The 25,832-nt window shown below is 40.7% G+C and overlaps 1 protein-coding gene across 4 annotated transcripts in view; it reads right to left on the bottom strand.

The window, feature by feature from the left end:
* The window catches only part of PASD1 (PAS domain containing repressor 1), a 124,231-nt gene that overhangs the window by 25,529 nt on the left and 72,870 nt on the right, over nt 1-25,832 (bottom strand). For 3 of the 4 annotated variants that reach the window (XM_072125629.1, XM_072125626.1, XM_072125627.1), the window contains exons 3-10: nt 23,493-23,549; nt 18,207-18,361; nt 18,027-18,118; nt 11,770-11,859; nt 9,310-9,430; nt 7,128-7,241; nt 2,418-2,536; nt 793-875 (exon numbers count right to left, since the gene is read on the bottom strand). In XM_072125629.1, coding sequence (XP_071981730.1) covers nt 793-875; nt 2,418-2,536; nt 7,128-7,241; nt 9,310-9,430; nt 11,770-11,859; nt 18,027-18,118; nt 18,207-18,361; nt 23,493-23,524 — 806 coding nt within the window. In that variant the 5' untranslated portion in view covers nt 23,525-23,549. Of the gene's footprint in view, nt 1-792; nt 876-2,417; nt 2,537-7,127; nt 7,242-9,309; nt 9,431-11,769; nt 11,860-18,026; nt 18,119-18,206; nt 18,362-21,351; nt 21,420-23,492; nt 23,550-25,832 lie in introns of all 4 variants that reach the window. The other variant, XM_072125628.1, reaches the window with a different exon arrangement.

The following is a 25,832-nucleotide window of genomic DNA, read 5'->3' as shown; positions in this document are numbered from 1 at the left end:
GATTGTCCAATGTAGATGAAATATAATTGAATGAATCAACATACGTTGTTCCAACTTCCAATATTCCATGAAGAATCACAGCTGTATATATGGTTTATACATGCAGATCGCACAGGACTTAATCCCTTTTCTAATCCCAAACCAAAGTCTAAACCCTGTGACTAGTCAGTAATTCAATCTTCAGCCGGATTATTTCTTTCACACACTTCCAAATTACTGTAAGAAGGCAAGTGAAAGTGGATAGCAGGTACACAAGCCATTTGTATATACTAAAGAATCTTGAAATTGGGTCAATGAATTTCATGTATTTTAGCATTTTACTTTGTGAAAAAAATTTTAACTGACGGAATATACTCAATAGTAAATTACAATATACCGGTAACTCCCAAAACCGTTACAGATCTATGAGAACGTAAGGGATGTAAGGAACCCCATACAAACAAGCTACTCCGGGCCCTGAGGCAGTACCATTACCGAACCAGATTAAGTTTAGCCTAACACCATTCCTGGCAGTGCATCGGTTAAAGAAAAGATTGTTCATCGAAAATACAATAATCTGGAATATAAGTGATTCAATTGCATTTTTGAACGATCTTTATAATTATGTGTAATTAATGTCTCAGATATAATTGGCCCATTTTATAACCCACCTAGTGGGATATAAATCAAATCAATGTCTTGCAATGGATGTAGCTTAGTTTTAACTAAATTGTGTTTCTAATAAGATGAGAAGTTTAGGAAAGATTTGTGTTTCATATCTGCCTTATTTTTACTTTGTATTTTAGAATTTACCTGTGGTCTAAAAAGAGAAATTTCCACTCTAAACTGTGCCGCGATGTAAATTCTTCACAAGGCTCTTCTACATTGCAAAGCTCCTGGAATTGTAACAAGATTCAGATTAACTAAAGAATATATAAATGTTATAACAACAAATCTCAGAGCATAACTAAACTATTAACAAAAATACAGAAAGCAATAGCAAGGGTAATGGTGAACTTTGTGAAATACTTTTTTCAATAAATAAGTTTGTGTCCTTTTTTTTCCCTGCCTTTCTTCAGCAGCTTGTATAATTCTAACGTCTTTAATGCCTTAAATGTCTAATGACTTTAAGAAAATCGAATGAAAAAGTACACCAATTAGGTGAAATGACCACTCAACATACATCACCGTAGTAAATAGAGGAATTATAAATGGTGAATACAGAGTGGTCAGTGAGTCCACTGACCACAAGGTACGTCCCGGGTCTTGTCATCATCATGTCCCACCACTGCCACATACCCAAGCTCCAATTAAAAGGGGATAATGTCCCACTGCCTCATTCCTCAATGCTTTATTGGGAGCTACTTTGCAGCTACTTTGTATATAGAATTTTATCTGAATCAAATAAAAGTTATGTTTAAAAGGAAATCTACCATCAAAATCCATCATGACAACCCAGGGACACTTCTCATAGATCCAGGCATGGTGACTGTGTGATAAACGTGTTATATTTGTTATCCATGGCCTCCTTCCTTCTAAAATACTAATGGCTCTCTGTGATCCAGCTTTACAGACTGTTACACCCTCTCCCATGCTCCCTCACTACTTGTACGTTGAGCACTTCTTGCTTCCTGGGTGTAACAGTAACAGACAGTGTAACAGTCTGTAAGGCCAGATCACAGAGGGGCTAGGGTAGCCCCTCAGATTTATTAGCATGATTAGAAAAGTTGTTTTTAGAAGGAAGGAGGCCATGGATAACAAACATAACAAGATTACTACAGTCACATAGTCTGGATCTATGAGTAAGTGTCCCTGGATTATCATGCTTAATTTTGATGGTCGATTTTCTTCAATTGTTTACAGACAGTCCCTGGAGAGTCTAATCTCCTCAGAGAGTCATCAAGAGAAATATTGTCTAGGTACAGAAAGAGTTAATCTTAAGTCTCCTTATCAGTCTGAAGTGGGTGGACCTGAGGCTTTCAGATACACTGCTCACTGCAGGAGAAAGAACACAAAAAAGGCACAGAATAGCTGCAATACTTAAAGGGGTTTTCCCACAAAGTATAATTAGGGCCTAACTTGGTGATCAGTGGGGGTCCCTAGTGTTTAGACCGCAACACCACAGATTGCGAAATCGAGGGGTCCGTCGGATTAAGATTAATGGAGCAGAACGGTCATGCACGGCCTTCTTCTCCATTAGTCTGAGGAGCGACGAGGGACCACTCGTTTTCGTGATCTGGGTCTCAGCATGTTAGGCCCTATACCGTGAAATGGACCTAACTTTCCTTTGTGGGAAAACCCCTTTTATGAAATATAAGACAAAGGTTGCTGTTATGCTCTGCACATTTCATCTTTGCAATAAAAAAACTAATAAATATACTAATACTAATAAATAAACTATGTTTATAACAAAGCTATGTTAAGAAGATGTTACTCACCTTCAGAAACTGTGGAGTGACCAGACGGACTGTAGCTACGAGACATATCTGTTCTTCTGAGGCTGACCGGAACGCCCTTGCGACAGCTGACTCAAAGCCATTATATGACGATGTAGGCACTGTAATAGAAGCCGACAGGTGGCCACATCAGCATTTTAAGATTAGATTTTTCTACTGATCAGAACACAGTTGTCCTTCTGTCAGCAGTTCAGGTGCACACGACACGGTGTGATCTTATCATAGCTGTACACTTGCTGCGCTAAATGCATTTAGGAAAGGACAAATTACTGAGAGTCCCTATACCTAAAAGTTTTTACCCTTATAACATTGAAAGGCGTTCTGGCACTGATGCCATATATGTCTTTTATGTAAAACCTGTCTGAAGTACAACGTGATTCATAAGAAATTATGAAAACTCATAAAATCACATAATAACTGAATAGAGTGAATAAAGTTCTTTATGATACAGTTTAGGTGCATTCTCAGGAAGTGTTTAGAAACGCAATTCAAACGCAGTGGGGAGGAGCTTCTCCCAATCGCAAATCCATTTAGGCTTAAACCCTTGGAATTGGGGAGTAGCAAAACATGTTTTTCCTACAAACAAAAGAACAACAAAAAGTTGTGCATTCCAGATCCCAATTTTTGACAACCTCAGGAGATGAGTTGATGTTGCTCATCAGCAGTAGCATAAATAGAAGCTGATGGGCCCCAGTGCAAAGTCTGTGCCAGGCCCCCGACTATAATGTATGATTTATAGTAATACCTTCTCATATGGGAAAGTGACATCATAAGGGCCCCCTAAACCTCTTGGGCCCTGGTGCGATCACAACCTCTGCACCCCCTAAAGTTACGCCCCTGCTCATCAGGGGCTCATCAAGTTACAAAACCATTTCTAAAGATTTTAGTCTCCACCAACCAGATCAGGTTTGATGTATCAATCTATTTACAAACATGTCATCATTTGTGCAAAACAACAGTTTAGGCTGTCTACATACAAAGCGTGTGCAGCCCGTGGAAACTGATCCATTTGCTAGTCCAATCCAACAGACTGAAGACACTGAAGAGAAGGTGAATCCTTGCATCATACATAAATATGATGCAAGGACTCCCTCTCTGCAAGCTGAACAGCAGTACAGACACTGTAAAAAGTGTAACCCTACCAGTGCTGCTGTTTGGCTGGCAGACAGGGAATTCTTGCTTAATATTTCTGTATAAAGCAAGGGTTCCCATGCACTGCTATGTGTTCGGTCCGTGGGTTTGGACCAGCATACGGGGCAGTTTTCATGGGCTGAACGCATTTATATGCAGCTAGCCTAATACAGCTTATCAAGCGGGTTTTTTTAAGCTTTTCCATCAGGTACGACAGAAAGGCCGAGCCCTAAATTGTACCAAAATCTGGCTTATTTTTCTGGCACAAACTAAGTCAATAGGAGGAGTAAATTTAGCCTAGACAGTCATAATCACCAGATTTATGATCCAGTACCAGACACTGTGATAAATCCGGCACCATCCATCTAACGTAAAGTCACTTTTATAAATCTGCCCCAGTTTATACAAATGGAGGAATTTCAATAGCATTATTACCCCCCATAGGAGCGGTCTAGTTTACAAGGCCAAAATATGATTGCAGAATAAGGACACCGGTGAATGATAACTTCAGCTCTACTATATCTGCACCTTTGTTATTAAAAAAAATACAAAGATCATTCATGCACTGGTGTCAAATACCCAGATTACAGGGATTGTCAATGGATATATATATTTTAACAATGTAATCCATTGGTAACCCAATTACTTATGAGACAAAACTCTTGTGTTACAAGGAGAATAAAGCATCCGAACAAGTAATGATGGGACTTATAAAGAGATGTTTTCCATTTGTGTGGAATTAGCACAATGGCAGAATTACTCACATAACAAATAGTGACATATTAGTCAGAGCGACAATGTTCTGCGGCTAATTAACACATTGAATATGTATGGATGTATACGAGCCCCGGCATAAGGTTAATTGGAAGACACTTGCGCTTTATTATTCATCTCTTCATGGGTTTGGAGTAACACTGGAGTCTTTAAAAAATACACTTTCACATATAAATGAAGATGCTTTCTAGAATACGGATCCGGTAATGGATATGAGGAGGAAAAATAATGATGTCTCTACAAATCTATGACAATAAATACAATGAATACATATGGTTTATTTGATGCCACTTTATAAATAAAGATTATTATTTTGGTCCAGATAGGAATGGTAACTCTTACAATTCCTTAGTAGTCATTTCAGTGTTCGAGTATATTGCATTGTTGACCTCTAGGTGGTGCTGTGTACAGGTCAATATGTATACACGTATTATTTGGCACCAAATATGGTCCAAAAGGAAAATGCACTGAATCATAAAAATCTACACAATAAAATATATGAGCGTCTATGATAACACACTAGTCTTAAAAGTCAAGGGAATTAGATTTTAGGCATGCTTACACAAAAATGTTATCCGTAAATGCAGATATAAAATTGATGAGTGGCTACATCTGGTTCTATTACGTGTGGTCGGCTGTATAAAACAGGGGATAACAGCTTCACCTCTGCTATGTCTCCGGATAAACACACTCCCTGGCAAATCCTGGACAAGTGGTTAGTAGCAAAGGGGAGTCCATTTGCTGATATGGCCATTTGGCTGCCGAACCTGCAATATGTCCGAGACATACAGCCAAACCCAAACGCTAAACCCAAACTGAAACTTAGGGTGCAGTCATATGTCGCGTCTAACGCTTACACATTCCACTAGCTGGAAAGAGATTTGCCTAATTAAATGGCTGTTAACATTTGCGTTTACAAAATATATTCCTTAACGCGATGTTAACGCATGCGCTAACCTTGCGTTACCTCATACGTTTGTTAATATGTTAACACATGTGGTAACGCAGGTGCTAACATTTGCGATTTGTAAACGCAAGTGTTAACAGATGTTTAATTAGGCAAATATCTCTCCAGCTCGTACACATGCGTTTTGAAACCCCCCCCAGGACCCTCCCCAGGGTCTACTTATCTTTTATTATCGGTAGTAGCCGGATGCTGCTTATCACAAGTCCCTAATCACAATGGGGCTTATTTACTAAGGGTCCTGCGGCCGCATTTTCGTAGAGTTTTCCGACTTTTCGGAGATCGCGCCGGGGATTGTGTCTCACGCAATCGGAATTTGGCACATCGGTGCCGGCTTTCATGCGTCAGAAAACGGGGGTGGGCCATCGGACAATCCGATGGATTCAGATGAACCGCGGGATTTAACTTTGAATTTGTGTCGCAAGATCAAGCACTTACATGCAACGGGAAGAAGAAGGTGAACTCCAGCGGACCTGAGCGGGGAAGCAACACATGCAGGATATCGGGCACACGATCTTAGTGAACTGCGGCAGCTGTGCATTGGAGTTGGAGAACGTACCTCAGGGATGGGACACGCAGGGACAGGTAAGTAAATCTGCCCAAATGCTTTTAATTAAATGCTCAGCAACTGGTGTGACCACCTCTATAATAGCAGAAGTTTTGATGGTCCAGGGCATTCAGGCCTATGTTTAGTGTAGCAATTGTTGATGTGGATTAATCTGGGAAGGGTTATAAGGATTATTAAAGGAAATCTACCATTAAAAACAAGCATGATAACCCAGGGACACTTACTCATGGATCGAGACACTGTGAATGTGTTTTTCAAATTAGGCTAATGAGCCTGAAGGAATCCTGGGGGTGTAAAGAGAGCCCATGCAAGCTTGAGAGGATGTTATACTTCCCCCTCCCACTGTGTGCTAGAGCTTCCTCTGCTGTAGTGAGATTACATTGGGCAAAGGGAGGGGGAATTGCTGAAGGAGCAGAGAAGGAAGGTTAGACAGTTAAACAGCCTGTGAAGGGTCTCTGGTAACACCCCCAGAAACTCTTCAGGACCATTAACAATATTGAAAGTTGATTTTAGAAGAAAGGAGGCCATGTATAACAAATATAAGAAGAGTACCACAGTCACGGTGCCCGGATATATGAGTGAGTGTTTTATCATGCTTGATTTTGATGGTAGATTTCATTTATCGTTCTACAGTACATAACTGTCAAGACACTTCACAATCAATCCAGAAATAGATTCCAGAAGTGGATACTCCACTTAATACTTAATTCACAATAAGGTAAATCCATGTAATGGAGAAATTAGAAAAGAAAAAAACAAGAGCTTCTGTACATCTCAGACTTTACAGGCCTCAGTTAGCATGTTAAATGTTCAAGTTCATGACAGTACATTTGTAAAAGTACTAAAAGGAAAGGGATGTTCCAGCCCCACACTGATGCACTGGTTATAGCAGGCCAGATCACAGGCCTATTAATATATCCAATGCAGCACGAGGGGCAGGGATAACATTAAGCGCTGGTGCACAATGTGCCAAAGTTTGATATATCCCCCCATTGAGACCATGAACTCAACCAACATATTTAATTGCCGAACATGAGGCAACTTCCAAGATTTTTTTTATGGATTATTATATCCTGACAAATAAAATGATGGAATTTTTTGGATTATTATATCTTGACACATAAAATGATGGAATTTAATAATTTAATAAGGGTGTGCTTTCTTTTTTTCTTTTCTCATGACTTTATATTGTAAGTATGAATATTGTTGTAAGTACATTTGATGTAAGAATGTTTTACAGAAGAAAAATACTCACCATGTGTAAAAAACTTAAAATCTACAACAAATTTGACATATTCATAAGTTGGAGGCTCATTTGGGTCCAGGCTTCCTCTTGCTAAATGACAACAAAACTCCACTTGTTTCTCATCTGAAAATGGAAATTGGTCAATTATAAATCTTTGTAATATCTGTTCATTGTTTTCCCCACTAATCACATGAAGCCTATTTCCCACTTTATAATACAGTGAAAAATACAATGTTCATAGAAATCTGCTCTGGAATGACTGGGAAATGAATTTAATGAGCTGCATATTTTGTATATATTTCATATGGTATAAGTTTATAACCTTGTAAAAAGGGGATTTGGAAATGGCCCTTTCCTCATCAGGCAGTATAAGCGCCATCTAAATACACAACTATTGGTTTCTAGATTTGATTGTACTTTTGTTTTCATTTGTTTTCCATGGTAGCAAAGTGTTAAAAAATGAAAATAAAGTGTAAAATTATGGGCTAAACGAGACTTCTTTGAGCAGTCATTGTTCCCAAAACCTAGACATTGTATAGCAGGGGTATAAAAATCTCATTTTCCCCAGGGACCACTTTAGCCTTGTGGTTACCTTAAAGAGGCTAAATGTCATTTTATAACTGTATAACTGTATCTAATTGTGCTGTTAAGTAGTTATATTTAATTGGCCATTCGAGGGCAATGACCAGAGACACCACCATGACAAGTCTGTGCCCCCACAGTCAAAGGTCCTGCACACTGTAGCCAATAGACACAGTGCCCCCACAGCAGCCAGAGTGTTCTCCATAGTAGCCATAGTGTCCCCCATAGCAGCCAGGGTACCCCACATAGCATCCAGACTTCCCTCATAGCAGCCAGCACCCCCTGTCCCTCCCTTGATGAATGTGGGGAAAAAAACAAAAACATGAACTCACCGTTCCTCGCTCCCTGAAGCTATTGTCTTCTTCTTTATTCCTCATTGTTCTATTTGACTGTTTGCGCTATGGAATTTGATGGCGCTATATAAATAAAGATTTATACTCCTGTGTCTGAAGCCGGCAGACGCGATGCAATGACACAGGACTATAGTCGAAGACTGCTGTAGCTTTGGGGAAGCGGGGAAAGGTGAGTATAGGAGTACACTGCCCCTATGCTGCTCTTCTGAAATGTGCAGCCTAGGGTCAAGGAAGTCGGATAACATAAGGCCTTGTGTTTGACACCCGTGTCCTAGAGGATGCTAGGGGCACTTTTACTAGGCTACACTGAAGCCAAGTACACAGATGGCATAGGGCCCAATCCCCTTCCCACCATGATGATTTTATGATGTCTACAATTTTCTAAATGAAAACCTCATCTATGATGAGTAATACTACATTACTGTGGTGCTGTTTCTGAACACTATGGTGAACCAGTGGTTGATCCCTGCTGTATCACAGGTTTTAATCGTATTGGCGTCCTGAGTTCACCAATACTGTAGAAAGATGATGAAGAAATTTGGATTGAAGCTTTCCTCCAGGGTCCCCTGAAGAGGCAGAATCAGGGGACTAATAGCAGGAGCTCCAATGGCAATCCATCTCTACCCACACCTTCCAGCTCCTCCTGTAGTCCTGGCAGCCAAATAGCGCTGAGCACGGCACTTCCTGGGCTGTCTTGGACCGCAGGAAGAAGCCTTGAGTCCTATCTGGCAAACTCTGTGCTGGGGTAAAGACCTGGGTGCCCACAGAAAGGGCTTCGAGTGCCACCTCTGGCACCTGTGCCATAGGTTCGCCACCACTGTGCTAGGCCCTGCCTGTGGTAGTACTGCGCTATAACCTGTGTGCATCATGTTCCTATTGGCTTTGGATTTATGGTTTTAAATGTGTGCTAGAAATGAAACACTCCCTTTATTTTATGGGTCAGTATAATTGCAGAGATACAAATTTTATATAGATTTCTTAATGTCTTAATAAAATTAAATAAAAAAAAAATATATTGCCATATTCTCAGTAAAGGGACATTTTCTGTGTAATGAGCAGCAAATACAGATGGAAAATATACTCAAGATGATGACTAAGTGCGCAGTTTAGTGCCAGATATAACCAATAAGCCCTATTGAGTCAATATATATATATACTGTAATTATCCTATAGTTGGGCATATGTTATTATTCAATGGTAAACTTATACAAAAACAAGAATATCATAAATTTATAAACTAAGAGAAGTTAACTTACTGTTGAAAAATTCTGGAGTTATTGGTTCAGCCATTAGTATGTGTGGAGCAAGCATCTTATAGACTTCCCCATGTTCTCGTTCCGGCAGAAAGTTCAATATATTTTGGTCCACCAAATCTGACTGGTACAAGAAGATGCTTTGTCATGTTCAGCAAGATGAAAACCTCATCCACTACTATGAAGTTATATATAATTCAGTATATTGAGAACATTTCTGCACCTCTGTCCCACGTGCTCTCATGCTAAGCCTACCGTTTCATTCAATTAGTTGAAATTGGACCCCCGTTTTTGTAAACTGTGATGGTCTGATCGTTGGGGTCCCAGCAACTGGATCCCCTATCCTATGGATAAAACTTGGGATAACCCCTTTAATAGCTAAACCTTAGCAGTTTAACCAATATCAATCAGCTGATCACCCGTGAGTTCTCATTTATTGAACTGATTGTCCAGATGGGAGAACTTAAGGGAAATCTACCATTAAAATCCAGCTTTGACAATCAACTTTTATAATTGCGCTAAGCCTGAAAGTCTCAAGGGGTGTTTCCCTTAGTGCCGTAGCTTCACCAACTGTTACAATGAGCAATGCAGGTTTTACCTCCCACTGCACTTCCTGCTGGGAGAGAATGCAGGGGGTTGAATGAGATATGTTCTTCAAATTGTAACACCCTGTCAATATGCAGCACTAAGGGGCTCTGGTAAGGCCCCCAGAGCCCTTTAAGCTCATAATTTTAAAGTTGATTTTAGAAATAATGGATTACATTGATAACATACACTCACTGGCCACTTTATTAGGTACACTATGCTAGTAACGGGTTGGACCCCCTTTTGCCTTCAGAACTGCCTCAATTCTTCGTGGCATAGATTCAACATGGTGCTGGGAGCATTCCTCAGAGATTTTGGTCCATATTGACATGATGGCATCACACAGTTGCCGCAGATTTGTCGGCTGCACATCCATGATGCGAATCTCCCGTTCCACCACATCCCAAAGATGCTCTAATGGATTGAGATCTGGTGACTGTGGAGGCCATTTGAGTACAGTGACCTCATTGTCTTTTTCTCGAAACCAGTCTGAGATGATTCCAACTTTATGACATGGCGCATTATCCTGCTGAAAGTAGCCATCAGATGTTGGGTACATTGTGGTCATAAAGGGATGGACATGGTCAGCAACAATACTCAGGTAGGCTGTGGCGTTTCAACGATGCTCAATTGGTACCAAGGGGCCCAAAGAGTGCCAAGAAAATATTCCCCACACCATGACACCACCACCACAAGCCTGAACCGTTGATACAAGGTAGGATGGATCCATGCTTTCATGTTGTTGACGCCAAATTCTGACCCTACCACCCGAATGTCGCAGCAGAAATCGAGACTCATCAGACCAGGCAACGTTTTTCCAATCTTCTACTGTCCAATTTCGATGAGCTTGTGCAAATTGTAGCCTCAGTTTCCTGTTCTTAGCTGAAAGGAGTGGCACCCGGTGTGGTCTTCTGCTGCTGTAGCCCATCTGCCTCTAAGTTCGACGTACTGTGCATTCAGAGATGCTCTTCTGCCTACCTTGGTTGTAACGGGTGGCGATTTGAGTCACTGTTGCCTTTCTATCAGCTTGAACCAGTCTGCCCATTCTCCTCTGACCTCTGGCATCAACAAGGCATTTCCGCCCACAGAACTGCCGCTCACTGGATGTTTTTTCTTTTTCGGACCATTCTCTGTAAACCCTAGAGATGGTTGTGCGTGAAAATCCCAGTAGATCAGCAGTTTCTGAAATACTCAGACCAGCCCTTCTGGCATCAACAACCATGCCACATTCAAAGGCCTCAAATCACCTTTCTTCCCCATACTGATGCTCGGTTTGAACTGCAGGAGATTGTCTTGACCATGTCTACATGCCTAAATGCACTGAGTTGCCGCCATGTGATTGGCTGATTAGAAATTAAGTGTTAACAAGCAGTTGGACAGGTGTACCTAATAAAGTGGCCGGTGAGTGTAGATTACAAATATAAGATTACTGCAGTTACGGTGCCTGGAGTAAGTGCCTATAGTCTGTGATGATGAATTTTGATGGTAGAGTGACATTAAAAAAGGGAGAATGTAAAAAGTAGATTGTCAAGATCTGACTGTCCGTCATTTATTTACGCTACATACATTTGTTAGTAAAAGTGATAAAAGTGATGGCCTATTAGACAGAAAGTACACACCACATCTAAAAGGTTATTAATTCTATTATTGCATTACATCTGTTATGAGCTAAAAATAATTTCCCTAATAGGTTTTTTTATAAAAATGTTGCTTGCTTTGATAAATGCTACTGCAGCAAGTACAGGGAAATTCATCAAAGAGGCAACGCAGCAGCTTAGTGTTTTTCTCTTAGGGAAAATTAATTAGGGAAATTAATGGATCTAATAATAATAATAATAATCTATTTTCAAACTCAAATGAATAAATGACAGAACTTACCGGTAAATGACCAAGAAGAGATGAAACGCTATCGGAAACATATATGATCATGCCGTCTGTGGTCAGCGCTATTAGAAAGCCATCCAGGGCCTGACAAATAGAAACACAAATTTAACCTTCCATTGAATTGTTATATCAAACCGTGCATTGATTTTTTTTTAGGAAAGTGCCAAGGGTTGGTATTTATAGACCATACAGATGGCAATTCAATTTATTTTTATCTGAGGCTATTTTTAGAGAAGGCTAAACTCAGCTCAGAGCCGACCATACAATTACACAGAATGAATGTCACATACATATACCATAGGCCGGCGCAGTCATCACTAGAGCGCTGCCTTCTATAATGTTATAGGATGAGCAGATTAATATCATCATTATTGTCAGATTCTCAGAATTCTACATGTCACATTGTACATATAGGAGAAGCCGATGTCATAGCAGGCTCATCATCTTAATTGTCAGATCTATATCACCATATATTTTTATCATAATTGTCTCCTCTGTGTTGTTACAATTGTCAAGAACTTACCACTTAGTAACAAAGCTGTCAGCAGCCTTCAAAAAGCAATGAACAAAGTTCTATCGACAGCAATTGTGTTCTAAAAATGTAACTCCCTGAGGTTCAAGGTGGCCCCATGTACAAGCCTTGTACACTACAATTCTGGCACCAAAAGTTAGAAAATTGTGCTTTTTGGGCTTATTTATGCAAAGATTTTTACAATATTTTAAAACGTTAGGGGCTTGTAGTGTAGGACCCCCATCATACAGATATTGATGCTCTATCTTATGTATAGATCATCAATGTCGTCATCACAGATTAATGTCATAGCAACACCTAGAAGGTTTGACCAGTGGTGGACTGGTCCTGAAACTTATGCTGATCATTGATAATAATTGGGTTGAGGCAATCAGATGAATGCTCTGTCTGTTCAGCTGCGTTTGTCTCTGCGCCATTATCCTCAATGAGGTTTGTTGTGTACAAACGAATAGGGAGTGATTTATCAGGAGCTTGCACTTTGTGTGCCAGCTCATAATGTTCCCCTGCATGTTGTGACGGATATAGAAAAATATTCAAATTTTACGTTCCTGTTCGGGTGTGTCCTGTGCGACACAGAAATATGGCCAAATTGGCAGGCGAACAGCTAATCCAGCAATATGTCTGGGTCGCATGGGACGCACCTGAGCCTCAAACGGAAACTTCAGGTCCACTAATCTCTACTTGTAAGTAGTCCCACAATGTGTAATTAGGCTTACAAGGCAGCCAAAAAAGGCAATGTTTTCCTTATCTCATCCTTGGAAATGTATTTGCATATTTCCTAGCATCCTCCAGTGGAGTGTCAATGGTTGTAAGTCTCCGCACACCTGTGGAGACTTTTAAGGCCACTTTCAAACAAACGTTTATGGCGGCCGTATGCTAGCTGCTAAAACGGCAGATAGCATGCAGCCGCCATAGAAGTGCAATGTGCATATTTTGCCATATGTACAGCACGGCAGCATGTCTTGCTGTGGAGAGGGGTGGGGAGCACTCACCCCTCCACCTTTTTAGTCGAACATGTACCACAACTGGGCCAGGACCCAGGCATAGTATACGTCCGCCTGAGAAGTGGAGGGGTGACAGCATCCTTAGGAGAACTTCCCATGCCGGATGTACTAAGAGGTACTGGCCTCCCAGTATATTTGGAGCATGACCAGGCTCCCAGATCAATACTAAGCCACTGCCCTGCCTTGACCTGTGTAGAGATCAGAGCAAAAACTATATGGCTTATTCATTCTGGGGATCCACTGGAATTTCAATAGTTGGACCCTCACAGATAAAGTAACATCTCAGTGATACAACACAACTACGAATAGTGGAAAAACCAATGTAGTTACGGCAATGGTAAGTTATGGCATGTTGTTACAAGGAAACACACTGTAACAACGAGTACAGGATCTAGAGAATTTTTCCAATCTCTCCCAAACACAAAGTACTTTTCATTGACTTTCCTCCATTGATGCTGGTTCTCTATACTTTGGTCATCATTTGGAGTCAGATATTTTTTTTCTTTTCCAAACATCTAATACATAAGCTGTAAATAAATGATATTTTTCTGTTTTCTATGAAATGTGCTGTGTTGGTTATTACTGTTACAATAGAATTCACATTAGAGCTGCCATATTTTATTGATTTATTGGCTTCTACAACTTGTTCTTTATGAGAGCTTCCATGTGAAAACTACGCAACTCAGTCTACGTCCACTGCCAATACATTTTGGGAATTTTTTTACAACAAATCTTCTGGCAATTTTGACTTTATTGGCGGTATGTCCTGCTGTGTCCAACAATGTAACATGTGGCCACTGAAAGACTCAGCATGTTGATCCTCACAATAGGACATTACCAGTGTAATGGAAAATGAGGGCTTTTCACGACATAAAAATAGCGCATTACATGTGAGAACTTCCCTGTGGAGCCCCTTGTGCAGATATTTGTGTCTCTCTGCTGCTAAAATCTATGAACTTTGAGACTGGAGTTGACTAGACACAATGCTCTTTGATATTCTTTCTTTTTCATATAAGTAAATCTCAAAAAAACAAAAGTTCCCCTCGCTAATCATAGCCATGGCTAGTAGCTAGGGGTGTTCATTTGATGTATTCGTTCGACAATACGTTCGGATCAGGCAGCCGAACCCGGGTGCTGAACCTGAAGGCGGACATCAAGCATGATCATATCTATTGAGGGTATATCTCATCTTAGTAGCAACCTTTAAAGGAAATCTACCACCAGGATAAAGAATTGTAAACCAAGCACGCTGACATACTGGTGGCTGTCCCCTCTGACAGGTTCTGCTTTTCGTTTAGCTTCTTAGGACCTTGTTTTTCCAATAAAAATGTTTCACGGATTATGCAAATGACCCTCAGGGTCTCCAGACTCTATAGATGTCAATGGAGTCTGGAGCCATGAAGGCTCATCTGCATAATTTTTAAAACCTCTTTTTCTTAAAAACAAAGGCATACAAAGCTACAAGAAGAACAACTTCTGCCAGAGGGGGCACACACCAGTATGTTAGTGTGCTTGGTTTACAATCCTTCATCCTGGTGGTAGATTTCCTTGAATAAATGTTCTTATGCTCTACTTGCTGTCTGGGTATTTTCATATGCCAGAAGGGGACAGGAGTGACTATGCAACTTTTTATGGAAGTCATGAATCTGGCTTTGCACGGTGTTACACTAGCAGTACACACATTGGGGCAGATTTATCAAGTGTCTGAAAGTCAGAATATTTCCAATTGCCCATGGCAACCAATCACAGCTCCCCTTTAAAATATTCATGAGCACTGGGCAAATGAATGCTGGGCTGTGATTGGTTGCCATGGGCAACTGGAAATATTCTGACATTCAGACTGCTTGATAAATGTGCCCCATTGCATTTTTATTGCATTTGAGATGCGATCCAAGGGCTTCCCCTGTGATCACATGTGGAGGTAACATTGGGGGGGGATTTACTAATTCTGGCGCAAGCACGACTGTTGGCATCGGAGATCAGTCTCCAGAAGGCACAGCCCAATGTTTTAAAGTGGCGCACAGCTGTAAATAAATAATGGGTAGACGGTAATAATCAGTCCTACGCCATAAAAATGCCGACATCAATGAGATGTGCGCCAAAAGCTTACATGGACTGCGCCTTAATTTTGCTATCTGACCATTTTTTTCCTGGTCTATTGTGCGCCAAAATTTGCACCTAAAATGCTGACAAAATACATATAAATGTGACAAATAATGTGGCAAAGTTAGTCCAAAAAAAAAAGGAGTTGTCGGGATAGTCGGAAACATCTGTTCTTTTTTGCGCGAATTCATTATAAATGATCCGCAACAATTCTGCGCCCAAAAAAAAAAACGAAAGATCCCGGCATTTTTTAGGTGCAAATACGATAATACATCTGCCTCATTGTGCTTCTGTCACAATAACATATGTCATTGTGTAACACAATGTTACGTCCACATATTGGTCTCAAAACGTGATGTGTGAACGTGGCCTACGAGTGATAGACTGGACACAGACATTGTTCATTTCTGTAGTATCATTCTACCTAAGCTGAGATACTGGCATCAGTCTTACCTGGTATAAGTTTACTGTCACCCGTCATTATCTAGTGCAGAATATATAAAGGGTGTGACTGACTAGGTAATATGATGAGTTAATCCAGATTTCATTTTTTCTTGTAACTAGTCTACTTCAGGAATATTTTCCGTATATGAACAAGCCATAAAGATTCTATAGAGGTGCCAGCGGTCCCTGTCAGTCCTGGTCACTTTCCAAAAGGCGCCAAGCTGACCGGGTCCCAGTGTGTTCTTATCCTCCGCTCTTCTCATTATCATTCCCTCTCTCCCATTTCCTTCCTCCTTCCCACAGTGATGCCAAGCCTGTATTACCCTTCAGGCAAGCGCTGCCTGTGGAACAGCTTCTTCACATGCTTGCTCTATTACCATGATAATTGCAGAATTGCAGATGCCAACTCTACCCACTCCCTTCTTCACAGAGAAAACAAGCATTTTACTCTTGACACACTGTGCCTCCACTTGCCCAAGTGGAAAAACAGAAAAAAGGCTGGATTATGTGCAGAGCAGGATTCATTGTTTCACCGAATAAATTAGCCTGATGACTAAAGAGGAGCTGGCACTGATTTCTAATGCATGCAAATTGGTAACAGAGGCGGAGGATCCAGTCTGCTAATATAGACAGGAGGACGCAGCAGATCTGGGCTTCTCAGGCTAAGCTATTCATATACATAGCCTGTCATGGTGTTACCACAAGCCAAGAGAAACTGGCTTACAAGTTGTGTCTATGGCCTCTGTTCTATGTCACATTGTTATGTTAAAGGAAATCTACCATCAAAAAACAAGCATGATAAACCAGGGACGCTTACTACTAGATCCAGGCACTGTGACTGTGGTTATCTTCTTATATTTGTTATCCGTGATCTCCTCAGTGGACAAAAGTTACAGCTTTGTTGATGTTAAAAGGAGGCCATGGATAACAAGTATAAGAAGATTACCGCAGTCACGGTGCCTGGATCTATGAGTAAGTGCTATGAGTAAGGTTTCTCATACTTGAGTTTGATGGTAGATTTCCTTTAAACGCATTGATTATATGGTGCTCCACCTGTACGCCATGTTCCTGTCCCAACAAGTAAGTGCCCAGGAACACTGAACACTATTGTGCCAATAGACTGAATAGTATGTCCTGGCTATTTCTTGTCAAGTTATTAGAAGTTATACTGTATCCAGAGAATAGGGAGCAAAGGTCTGACATCTGGGACCCTCACAAATCATGACAATAGGGCTACCCATGTGCACATTCATTCAAGTCTACAGGACTGGCTTATGTAGCTGGGCTCAATAATTTGCTTTGTTTTCACTTATGCAGACGTGTTATTTGCATCTGCTAGGCCTCAAGCTATAATCTATACAGGGTCACCCAAATATAATGTAGGAAATTTCTTTTGTTTTGGGAAAATATTCCCTAAATATCCCATGTGCAACTATTTAAGTAAGTACATATGTCCCCCATCCCTTAAATCAGTGGGGGTCCTAGACTTCCAACTCCCACTGACCAGATAGCTATCCCCTACCCTGCGGATAAGTAATAACTTGTGGCAACCAGAATATCCCTTTAAATAAGCCCTGTCAACTCTCCTGGCATAAATAGTATATTAGAAACAGTGCTACAGGACCCTTTTTATAGGAAAGTATTTAAGAACTCTGGGCTGTGCCGCTCTTCTGATATTCCTTGAAATGTTTAAAGACATGAAAAAGTTGGCATTGCCAACAGGGTGAATCCCTGCATTGTCAGCACTTATCAGAGGCAATAGAGGTATAGTATACACTTGTCCATTTATCCATATATTTAATGGGGGGATAAGAAGAGCACAGTACAAACTACTGTTAATAGAAAATAGTGTAGTTATTTTATGAGTGCCTGTCCTAAAAAGTCAATGGAGAAAAGCAGACTCTAAAACATATATAACCCGCTTTCATCAGACAAATTAGCCCTACTTATGAAAGTTTGTTAGTACATTATGCATATATAGTACATTAGGGGAGATTTATCAAGCTGTCTAAGGGTAAGAATGTGCTTAGTTGCCCTTTGCAACCAATTACAGCTCCCCTTTAAAATATTCATTAACTCTGGTAAAATGAAAGCGGAGCTGTAATTGGTTAAGCACATTCTTATTCTTAGGGAACTTGATAAATCTCGCCCATTGTATAATTTCTTACCTCTAACATCAGCTGGGTAAACTCCTCATTACTAAGAAAAGAAGGTTTCCAGTCCTGCCGAATTTCACAGGCTTCTGTCTGTGCCGTGATTTCTAGGACAGAGACAAATATGTTGTAAATGGATTCATACACATAAGTGCAGCACTTTACAGCATGTCATAGCAAAGCATTATGGGATACCTTTCTGTTTCTGCAAGAAATCAATAGTTCTTTGGAGGATGGTGGACTTGTCCATCTTGAGGGGGTGTCCATGACCATGCAGCATTGTACACAGCTCCTTAATGAGGACATTAAACTGGTCTCTTCTCTTCTTCTCAGATTTATTCCGTGAAGCCCTAAAGCCACACAATGAAAAGTGTGTTCAATAACTTAAAGCGGAAACAATAATGCTGCATCAAGTAAAAGTATAAATCTATGCTGCACGCTTAGGTAGGAACTATAATGGCGGACTCCCATTCTAGATCTTCATATACTTCTATAGAAATTCCGAAAATAGTGAACTGCAGCTATTAAATACATTTATTGCTTATCCTGTGGATCAAAAAAAAGTTGTCTAGCTAATTACCAACTAACTTTCTATCTATTTAGGTGAGCACCATTTAATAACATCCTGTAGCTTAAAGGGGTATTCCCATCTGGGCAATCACATTTCATTAAATTCATTTGCCATATGTAAACATTTCTTCGATTGGATGTTATTAAGAAAAAAGTTCCTGTGTGAAGATAATTTCTCATAAATGTCGCCATGTTGACCCTTAGAAACATGATGGCTTCCTCGGATACGACCACCTCACATTTTGGCAGCGGTGGCCAGACATGCACTATAGAGCCCTGCCTGACTTCCTGGATTCAGCGATCATTACTACAGGATATGTAGTACCTCCCGGACATTTAATATTCAGAAACTTTTTGTTTCCTTGTGCAATGACTACAGCAGAGGTGGCCGCATCCAAGGACATAGTCTTATTTCTAAGGGACCATATGACTACATTTATGAGAAATTATCTTCACACAGGAACATTTTTTTTAATAACATCTAATTGAAGAAATGTTTATATATGGCAGATTAATGAAACAGAATGTGAATGCCCAGACGAGAATACCTCTTTAACTGACTTCAAGAAGTTTGCTATACAGTACACAGCCACACAGTGCCACACTGGCCTGGTATAATGCCCACCACCCAGGTCACAGGATGCATCAGGAGGAATATTTAGGAAATATGGTATAGAAATAAAGGGACAGCTCCTGTTTCCTCTTGGTGCCTTGTGTGTTACGTTATTGTCCACAAATATTGAGATTTAGATTAATGCATCTGAACTAACACAATATTTGTAACAACAAATTAAAACCGTTTATTCTTGACCCAAGACCTACAAGTGTCCTTCAAAGACTGTAAATTTGTATACTGTAGGTGATTTTGGAAGAAAAATAACAAGATATTGCATTCATATCACCACTACCATCAATCTACCATGAAAATCATGATACACTTACTCCCAGATATAGGCAATGTGACTGTGTTAATCATCTTACATTTGTTATACATGACCTTCTTCCTTCTAAAATCAACTTTTACATTTATGCTAATGACCCTAGTTCCTCTGTTATCTGGCTTTACAGACTGTTACACTGTCTCATCCATCCCCTTGCTCCTTCTGCACCTGTGCATTGAGCACCACCCTGCTGAGACAGTCTGTAAAGCAAGATCACAAAGGGGGGTAGGCTAGCCCCTCCAGCTCATTAGCATAATTCACAAAGTTGATTTTACAAGGAAGGAAGATTTTGATGGTAGATTTGCTTCAATGACCCTTCATATCATACAAAAATGTGTTCTGAAAAAAAGGGCATTTCAATCTGAGTCATGTGGATTTCAGTAAGTACCTATGATTGGTACCAGCGGGTCTGCATGTAATGACTTTCTACAGGCCTACAGGGCTCCAGCATTAGTCATCAGTATTCCCACAATTCATTGTTAATCAAAATCACAGTTACAGGATAAAGCCTAACGCAGCCAACGCACAGTAACACTGGCTGACATACATAGCCGCCTGTAACACATGACTAATGACAGGATATTCCTGAATGTCAGCCTACTGGCCTCATCCACAGACATATTGGGTGAAAAGTCCAAGGCAACAGAGGATGATTATAAAGACATATGATGACATTGCTCCTACTGCTTCATACCCAGCCCTAAACTATACTGCCATCTATCTTCCCTCCATATGTGCTCTGTACTAGAGGTTTGTATATCTCCCAACAGTCCCAAACTGAGAGAGACAGACCTGGATGTTCAGCTCTTCCCTGTATCATGCAGAGATATCCAGCAGGGTTGGCTCCAGGTTTCAGTAGGCCCCTGGGTGAAAGAGCCTCAGTGGGCCCCTTTGAACTCATGTGGCAGCATTTAAAATTCGAAAACTTAAACAGTCTCCTGTCCTAAAATATTCCCTAGTTTATCAAACAGCCCCCAAATGCTTATTTTATATAAAGTCCCCCTCACCCCCTATGGATTCATTAGATACAGACCCCCTCATCCCCATGGATACCTAATGTACAGCCTTAAGCACCCCCCCCCCAGCATCTCTGGGCCCCGACACTTGCCTGGGTATGCCCAATGCTGGCACAAGCCATGGCCACCGGCTCCCTGCTCCAGCATTGTGCCCCTGCCTCTGCTCTGTATCTGCTAAATTTAGAGCTGTGCATAGCAGGGAAGGGGAGGAGCTGCTGTGGTGGAACATGGAATGGCAAGTTACAGGTTTTTTGTTGTTGACAAAGTGGATAGAAGGGGAGTGGCTGTCAGAAAATTGTGCATTAAAAAGATGTGGCCAACAAAAATATGAACATTAGAAATTGGGGGTTATTATAATATGTAAGGGGAAGTGATATAGGGTGAAATGTCAGTGAAAGGGTCCACCAAAGGGCAAAGGGAAAATTATAAAGTGTGGGAATGAAAACTTTGTGGGCACACTAGGGGATGGCGTTTGGGGTGAATGAAGCAGAAGTGTGGGACAGTTTGTAGGAAAACTAAATATGGATCTCCTGTGACTTTAGGCTGTTTTATCATAGTCTTAAATGTGAATAAATGTTTCAATTTGATAAACGAGTAGATTTACTTATGATGCAACCTATGCTATTGCTTAGAGCCCCCAAAGACCAGCGGATCCCAACAGAGATGTAGGATGCAGCCAATATTGATGAACAGGTTTTCAAAAAGTTCTTGCTCAATGATCCACGGAGAAAGGGGGTTGCTGGACTTCAATCTAGTCACGTGCTTTTAAAGGAAACCGACCATTTGATTTCATGCATTATGAAGCAAACATACCTTGAGAATTCTGTAGCTACACTGATGCAGGCACTCATCTTGTTTAATCCCTGTGCAGAGTGGCTTTGCTGAAAAAACAATTATAAAATTATGATGATGAAGCTCTCTCGCTCCTTTGCCGGGCTCCGTGCTTCTCCTCTCATGTTATTTATGCACTACACCAGAGAATGATGCAGAAGTAATCAATCGCTGCACCATCCCCCAGCTGCTGTGTATTAGTGATCCAGCTCAGGTTGATCAGTTCTGTCTGCACAGTTCAGGAAGCTCCCTGTGTAATGTCTTTATGTAGGCAGCCAGCCTTACCCAGCTTTCCCAAGGTCCTGCATTTTATCATTGTTTTTTCAGCAAAACCACTCAGCTCAGAGATTAAACAAGATATGTGCCTGCATCCGTGTAGCTGCAGCATTCTCAAGGTATGTTTGATTTATAATGCATGAAATCAAATGGTAGATTTCCTTTAAACTATATTAGCATCCAGAGGATATCAACACAATTTAAAGCTATAGCAGGACAGGGAGTAATAGACTTCTTGTCCTGTCCTTCAGATCAAAGCTGTGCATAAGGGGGGCCCCCTAAACATTACTTTGCTTGGGTCGACAGATATGACAATTTCTTATGACAATGCTGAGACATAATTTGCAACAGTATATATATATATATATTTTTTTATTTTTTTTTTCCTAATCTGTTTTTCTTATATTGTCTGCTCTCTATTGAGACCTAAATCTGTGAAATCTGATTCTAAATCTTTGGAAGTCTATAAAGTATTTCAAGAAACTGCATAGATTATATGTCTGGTATGTGAGAGAGGTTATCTCAAGCAAAGCTAATCTCTAAATACGTAACTTTATTTTGGCAACTCCACCAGTACCTACCTGGCGCTTTGCACGCCTGTGCCAAATCAGGACAATGTAAAATTTAATTATGGATGATATCATCGCTAATTACTCTGAAGGCATAGGGCTTGATGACTAAATAATGATAGTGTGCTCATAATTTTGGAATTCTGACTTGTTATTTCAAAATGTTTAAAGAATCCTCACGTCTTATGATGCTTGAATAAACTCTATGGGAACATTGGGACTTGTTCAGACATGTATTTTTGTACGAAGATTTAACTTATTTTAGCAGCCCTCGGTTATTTCAAGTCGAACTCCATATTGTAAAAGATATCTTATGGCAGATTGTTCCTATTCTGAGAACCCAATATTCAGTACAACGTAGTCTTGTAACCTCCCATGTCACACTATAAGGGGGCAAATTTACTAAGGGTCCGAACGCAGCATTTTGGTCGGGTTTCGTGATTTTTTTTCCGTTTTGCACTTAATTGCCCCGGGTTTTTGGCGCACACGATCGGATTGTGTCACATTGGCGCCGGCTTTCATGCGACACAAATCGGGGGCGTGGACATCGGACAACCCGACTGATTCGGACTAAGCGCGGAATTTAAAAAGCAAATTGTGTTGCAAGATCAGCAATCACATGCACTGGAAAGAAGAAGGTGAACTCGAGAGGACCTCAGCGTGGGAAGCGACACATGCAGGAAATTAGATGCGTGATCTTAGTGAATCGCGGCAGACCCGAATCCTCGTCGGACAATGAACAGCGGGGATCACGACGGGACAGGTAAGTAAATGTGCCCCATATGTAGCCATAACATCTGGTGCAACCATTACAGGTAGTCCCCCGTTACGTACAAGATTGGTTCTGTAGGTTTGTTCTTAAGTTGAATTTGTATGTAAGTCGGAACTGTATATTTTATAATTGTAACCCTAAGCAGATTTTTTTTGGTCTCTGTGACAATTGGATTTAAAAAATTTTGGGTTGTCATAAGAACCAGAATTAACACTAAAGCTTAATTGCAGACACATTTAATAATTGTTACAGCTGATCATTGTAGCCAAGGACTAAAGTACAGTAAATTACCAATATCCAGAGGTCCGTTTGTAACTAGGATTCATCTGTAAGACTGGTGTTCTTAAGTAGGGGACCGCCTATATATGAAATTATTTCCATTTTGTCCACAAATGTCACGTTACATAAATTATTGGAAAAATCCGGAGCGAATATACATCATGAAGTGATCCAAACCCACACTGCTACATGATACTACAACATGTCCTTCTCGTTGCCTCTCTTACCTCTTCGCTCTGTCTTTCTCATCTTCATCCATCAGCTCGTTTAGACAACACAGGATTCTGGAGGAGAGGATACGACGCTGGTTAATGCAATTATTGAAAATTGAGTTTAAGACCTAAAACAAAAATCTATATAAATTTGCAGTTAATGTGTAAATAAACATTGACGTTACTGGCACAGCTGTGTCTATTCCCTGCAGACAGACTCTCCGTATTCGCCGCTGAGTAACGGGGTATTATCGAAACATCTGCTCCTGGAACAGAACTGTCATTTTACATGGGCCACCATCAGTGACTTCCAGCCTGATACAGAGCATGTTCATTTTTGTAGTGTAGTCCCTCATCCGCCTGTATGTGCGCTGACGTCCTGTCTCTATGCAAATGATATGCAAATTACCACCATGAGGCCTATGTACCTCTATGAAACTAAACAAGGGAGGAAGTTTTCACAAAAGTTATGACTTTTCTGTATCTCCAGAATTTACAAAAAATGCATGCTTATGATGCGGAACACCATGGGAGAGATTTATTATACGCTGGCACAGGATTGCGCCCCTTCCCCGTGTTGTGCCGGTTACCTCAAGAAATTTGGGCCTCCTGTTGCTTCTGGTGGGCAGAGCAGCCACCAGGTAAAAGTACGCTAGGTTCGACCTGCCATAGATTTGCATGAAAAATAGCAAACAAAGTTTGCTAGTTTTTCAAAAGAACGCTGGCACAGACGGGAACGCACCCTCCACCAGCCGCGACGCCCCTTTATGGTGTGGAGGTGGAGTATTTACTATTTTAATCACAAATCCTTGCACTGCACAAGAATTCGCATTAACTTTACTGTTTGTAAGCCAGAAACTGGTGTAGAAACATTGATAAATCTCCCCTATTTATTTAGTTAAATAGGTTGGTCACAAACACCAAACTTTAACAAGGTAAGTATAAGACCCTAAAATGTCACCCATATAGAACTCAACTTGTCTGGAGCCATGGGTCATGTGACTCATGGGCAGCAGGACTCCAGAACTCCCTGTGATGTTGTGTGTCCTGCTGGCTTTCAGAGGATAAGGTCGTGCAGTCATTACTGTATGCATGCCCCCTGGTCAGATCATCAAACTCAAGGTAAACCGATACAAATACAATACAATTTCCCATGTCCACCATGCTGAGTTGGGAAGCTGAGCCTGTGCTGTATGCAGCAGCACCTAGCTGTATTATACATTTCATAGCTGACCACGATGTCTGAAATTGGACATTATATCCCCCCATGAGGTGTCAAGTAGGAGCAATGGGGGATTGTGACGACTTGCCATTGTAATATAAGGAATTGTTTTACCTCACACTTATAATAAATTGCAATATTGTAGCGTATTAATAATAATAATAATTATTATTCCTTTATTTGTATAGCGCACACAGATTCCGCTATATATCAATCCATTGCAGATTTAAGCACCATAGGGAACAGAACATTTAAAAAAAAAGGATTAAAAATAAATAAAAATGTAAGAACACTTAAAGGAAATCTATCATCAAAATCAAGCATGGATAAACCCTTACTTATAGATCAAGACACCATGACATTGGTAATCCACTTATTTGTTATCCATACCCTCCTTCTTTCTAAAATCAACTTTTACAATTATGCTAATGAGCCTTAAGGGCTCTAGTAGGTCTGTCCAGAGCCCCTCAGTGCTCCAGATTCACAGACTTTTACAATGAGCAGTACATGTCTTGCTCTGCTTATTGTATCAACAAGTGAAAAGGCATCACTGAGGGGCTCTGGAAACATCCATCAGAGCCCAGCATAAATAATATTTTTATTCCTCATTCCAACCAAAAAATGCTTTATTTAGTTTCTCACTACAGGCAGTCCCTGGGTTACATACAAGATAGGGTCCATAGGTTTGTTCTTAAGTTGAATTTGCATGTCTTAAGTTGAAACTGTATATTTTATAATTGTAGATATTTTGTAATTGTAGATTTTTGACCAAATGACAGTTGGAGTTTCAAAATTTTTTGCTGTAATGGGACCAAGGAGGATCAATAAAGCTTCATTACAGACACCTGGCAGCTGATCATTGCAGCCTGGGACTATAGTAAAGTATCCAGAGAGCTCTGTGCCATACCTGTACTGTGCTAGCTCCCACGATTAGCTCTCAGCGCAGTACTCGCACAGTGCTAAGCCGATGCTGGTTCCGCTCTGCACCGGAGTTGATTTGGCATCGGGAGTCGTGGGATGTCAGCGGTAATCTACCACCAACATCCCCGGGTAACACCCGCGGTCAGAGTGGAACCCGGATTTAAATTACATTTGGGGGGGCCTTTCCCCCACGATCGACCCCCCCCCCCCCG

This window comes from Engystomops pustulosus, chromosome 9 (genome assembly GCF_040894005.1).
Source record: "Engystomops pustulosus chromosome 9, aEngPut4.maternal, whole genome shotgun sequence".
NCBI classification, from domain to species: Eukaryota; Metazoa; Chordata; class Amphibia; order Anura; family Leptodactylidae; genus Engystomops; species Engystomops pustulosus.
This window is presented reverse-complemented; position numbering and strand designations above follow the sequence as displayed.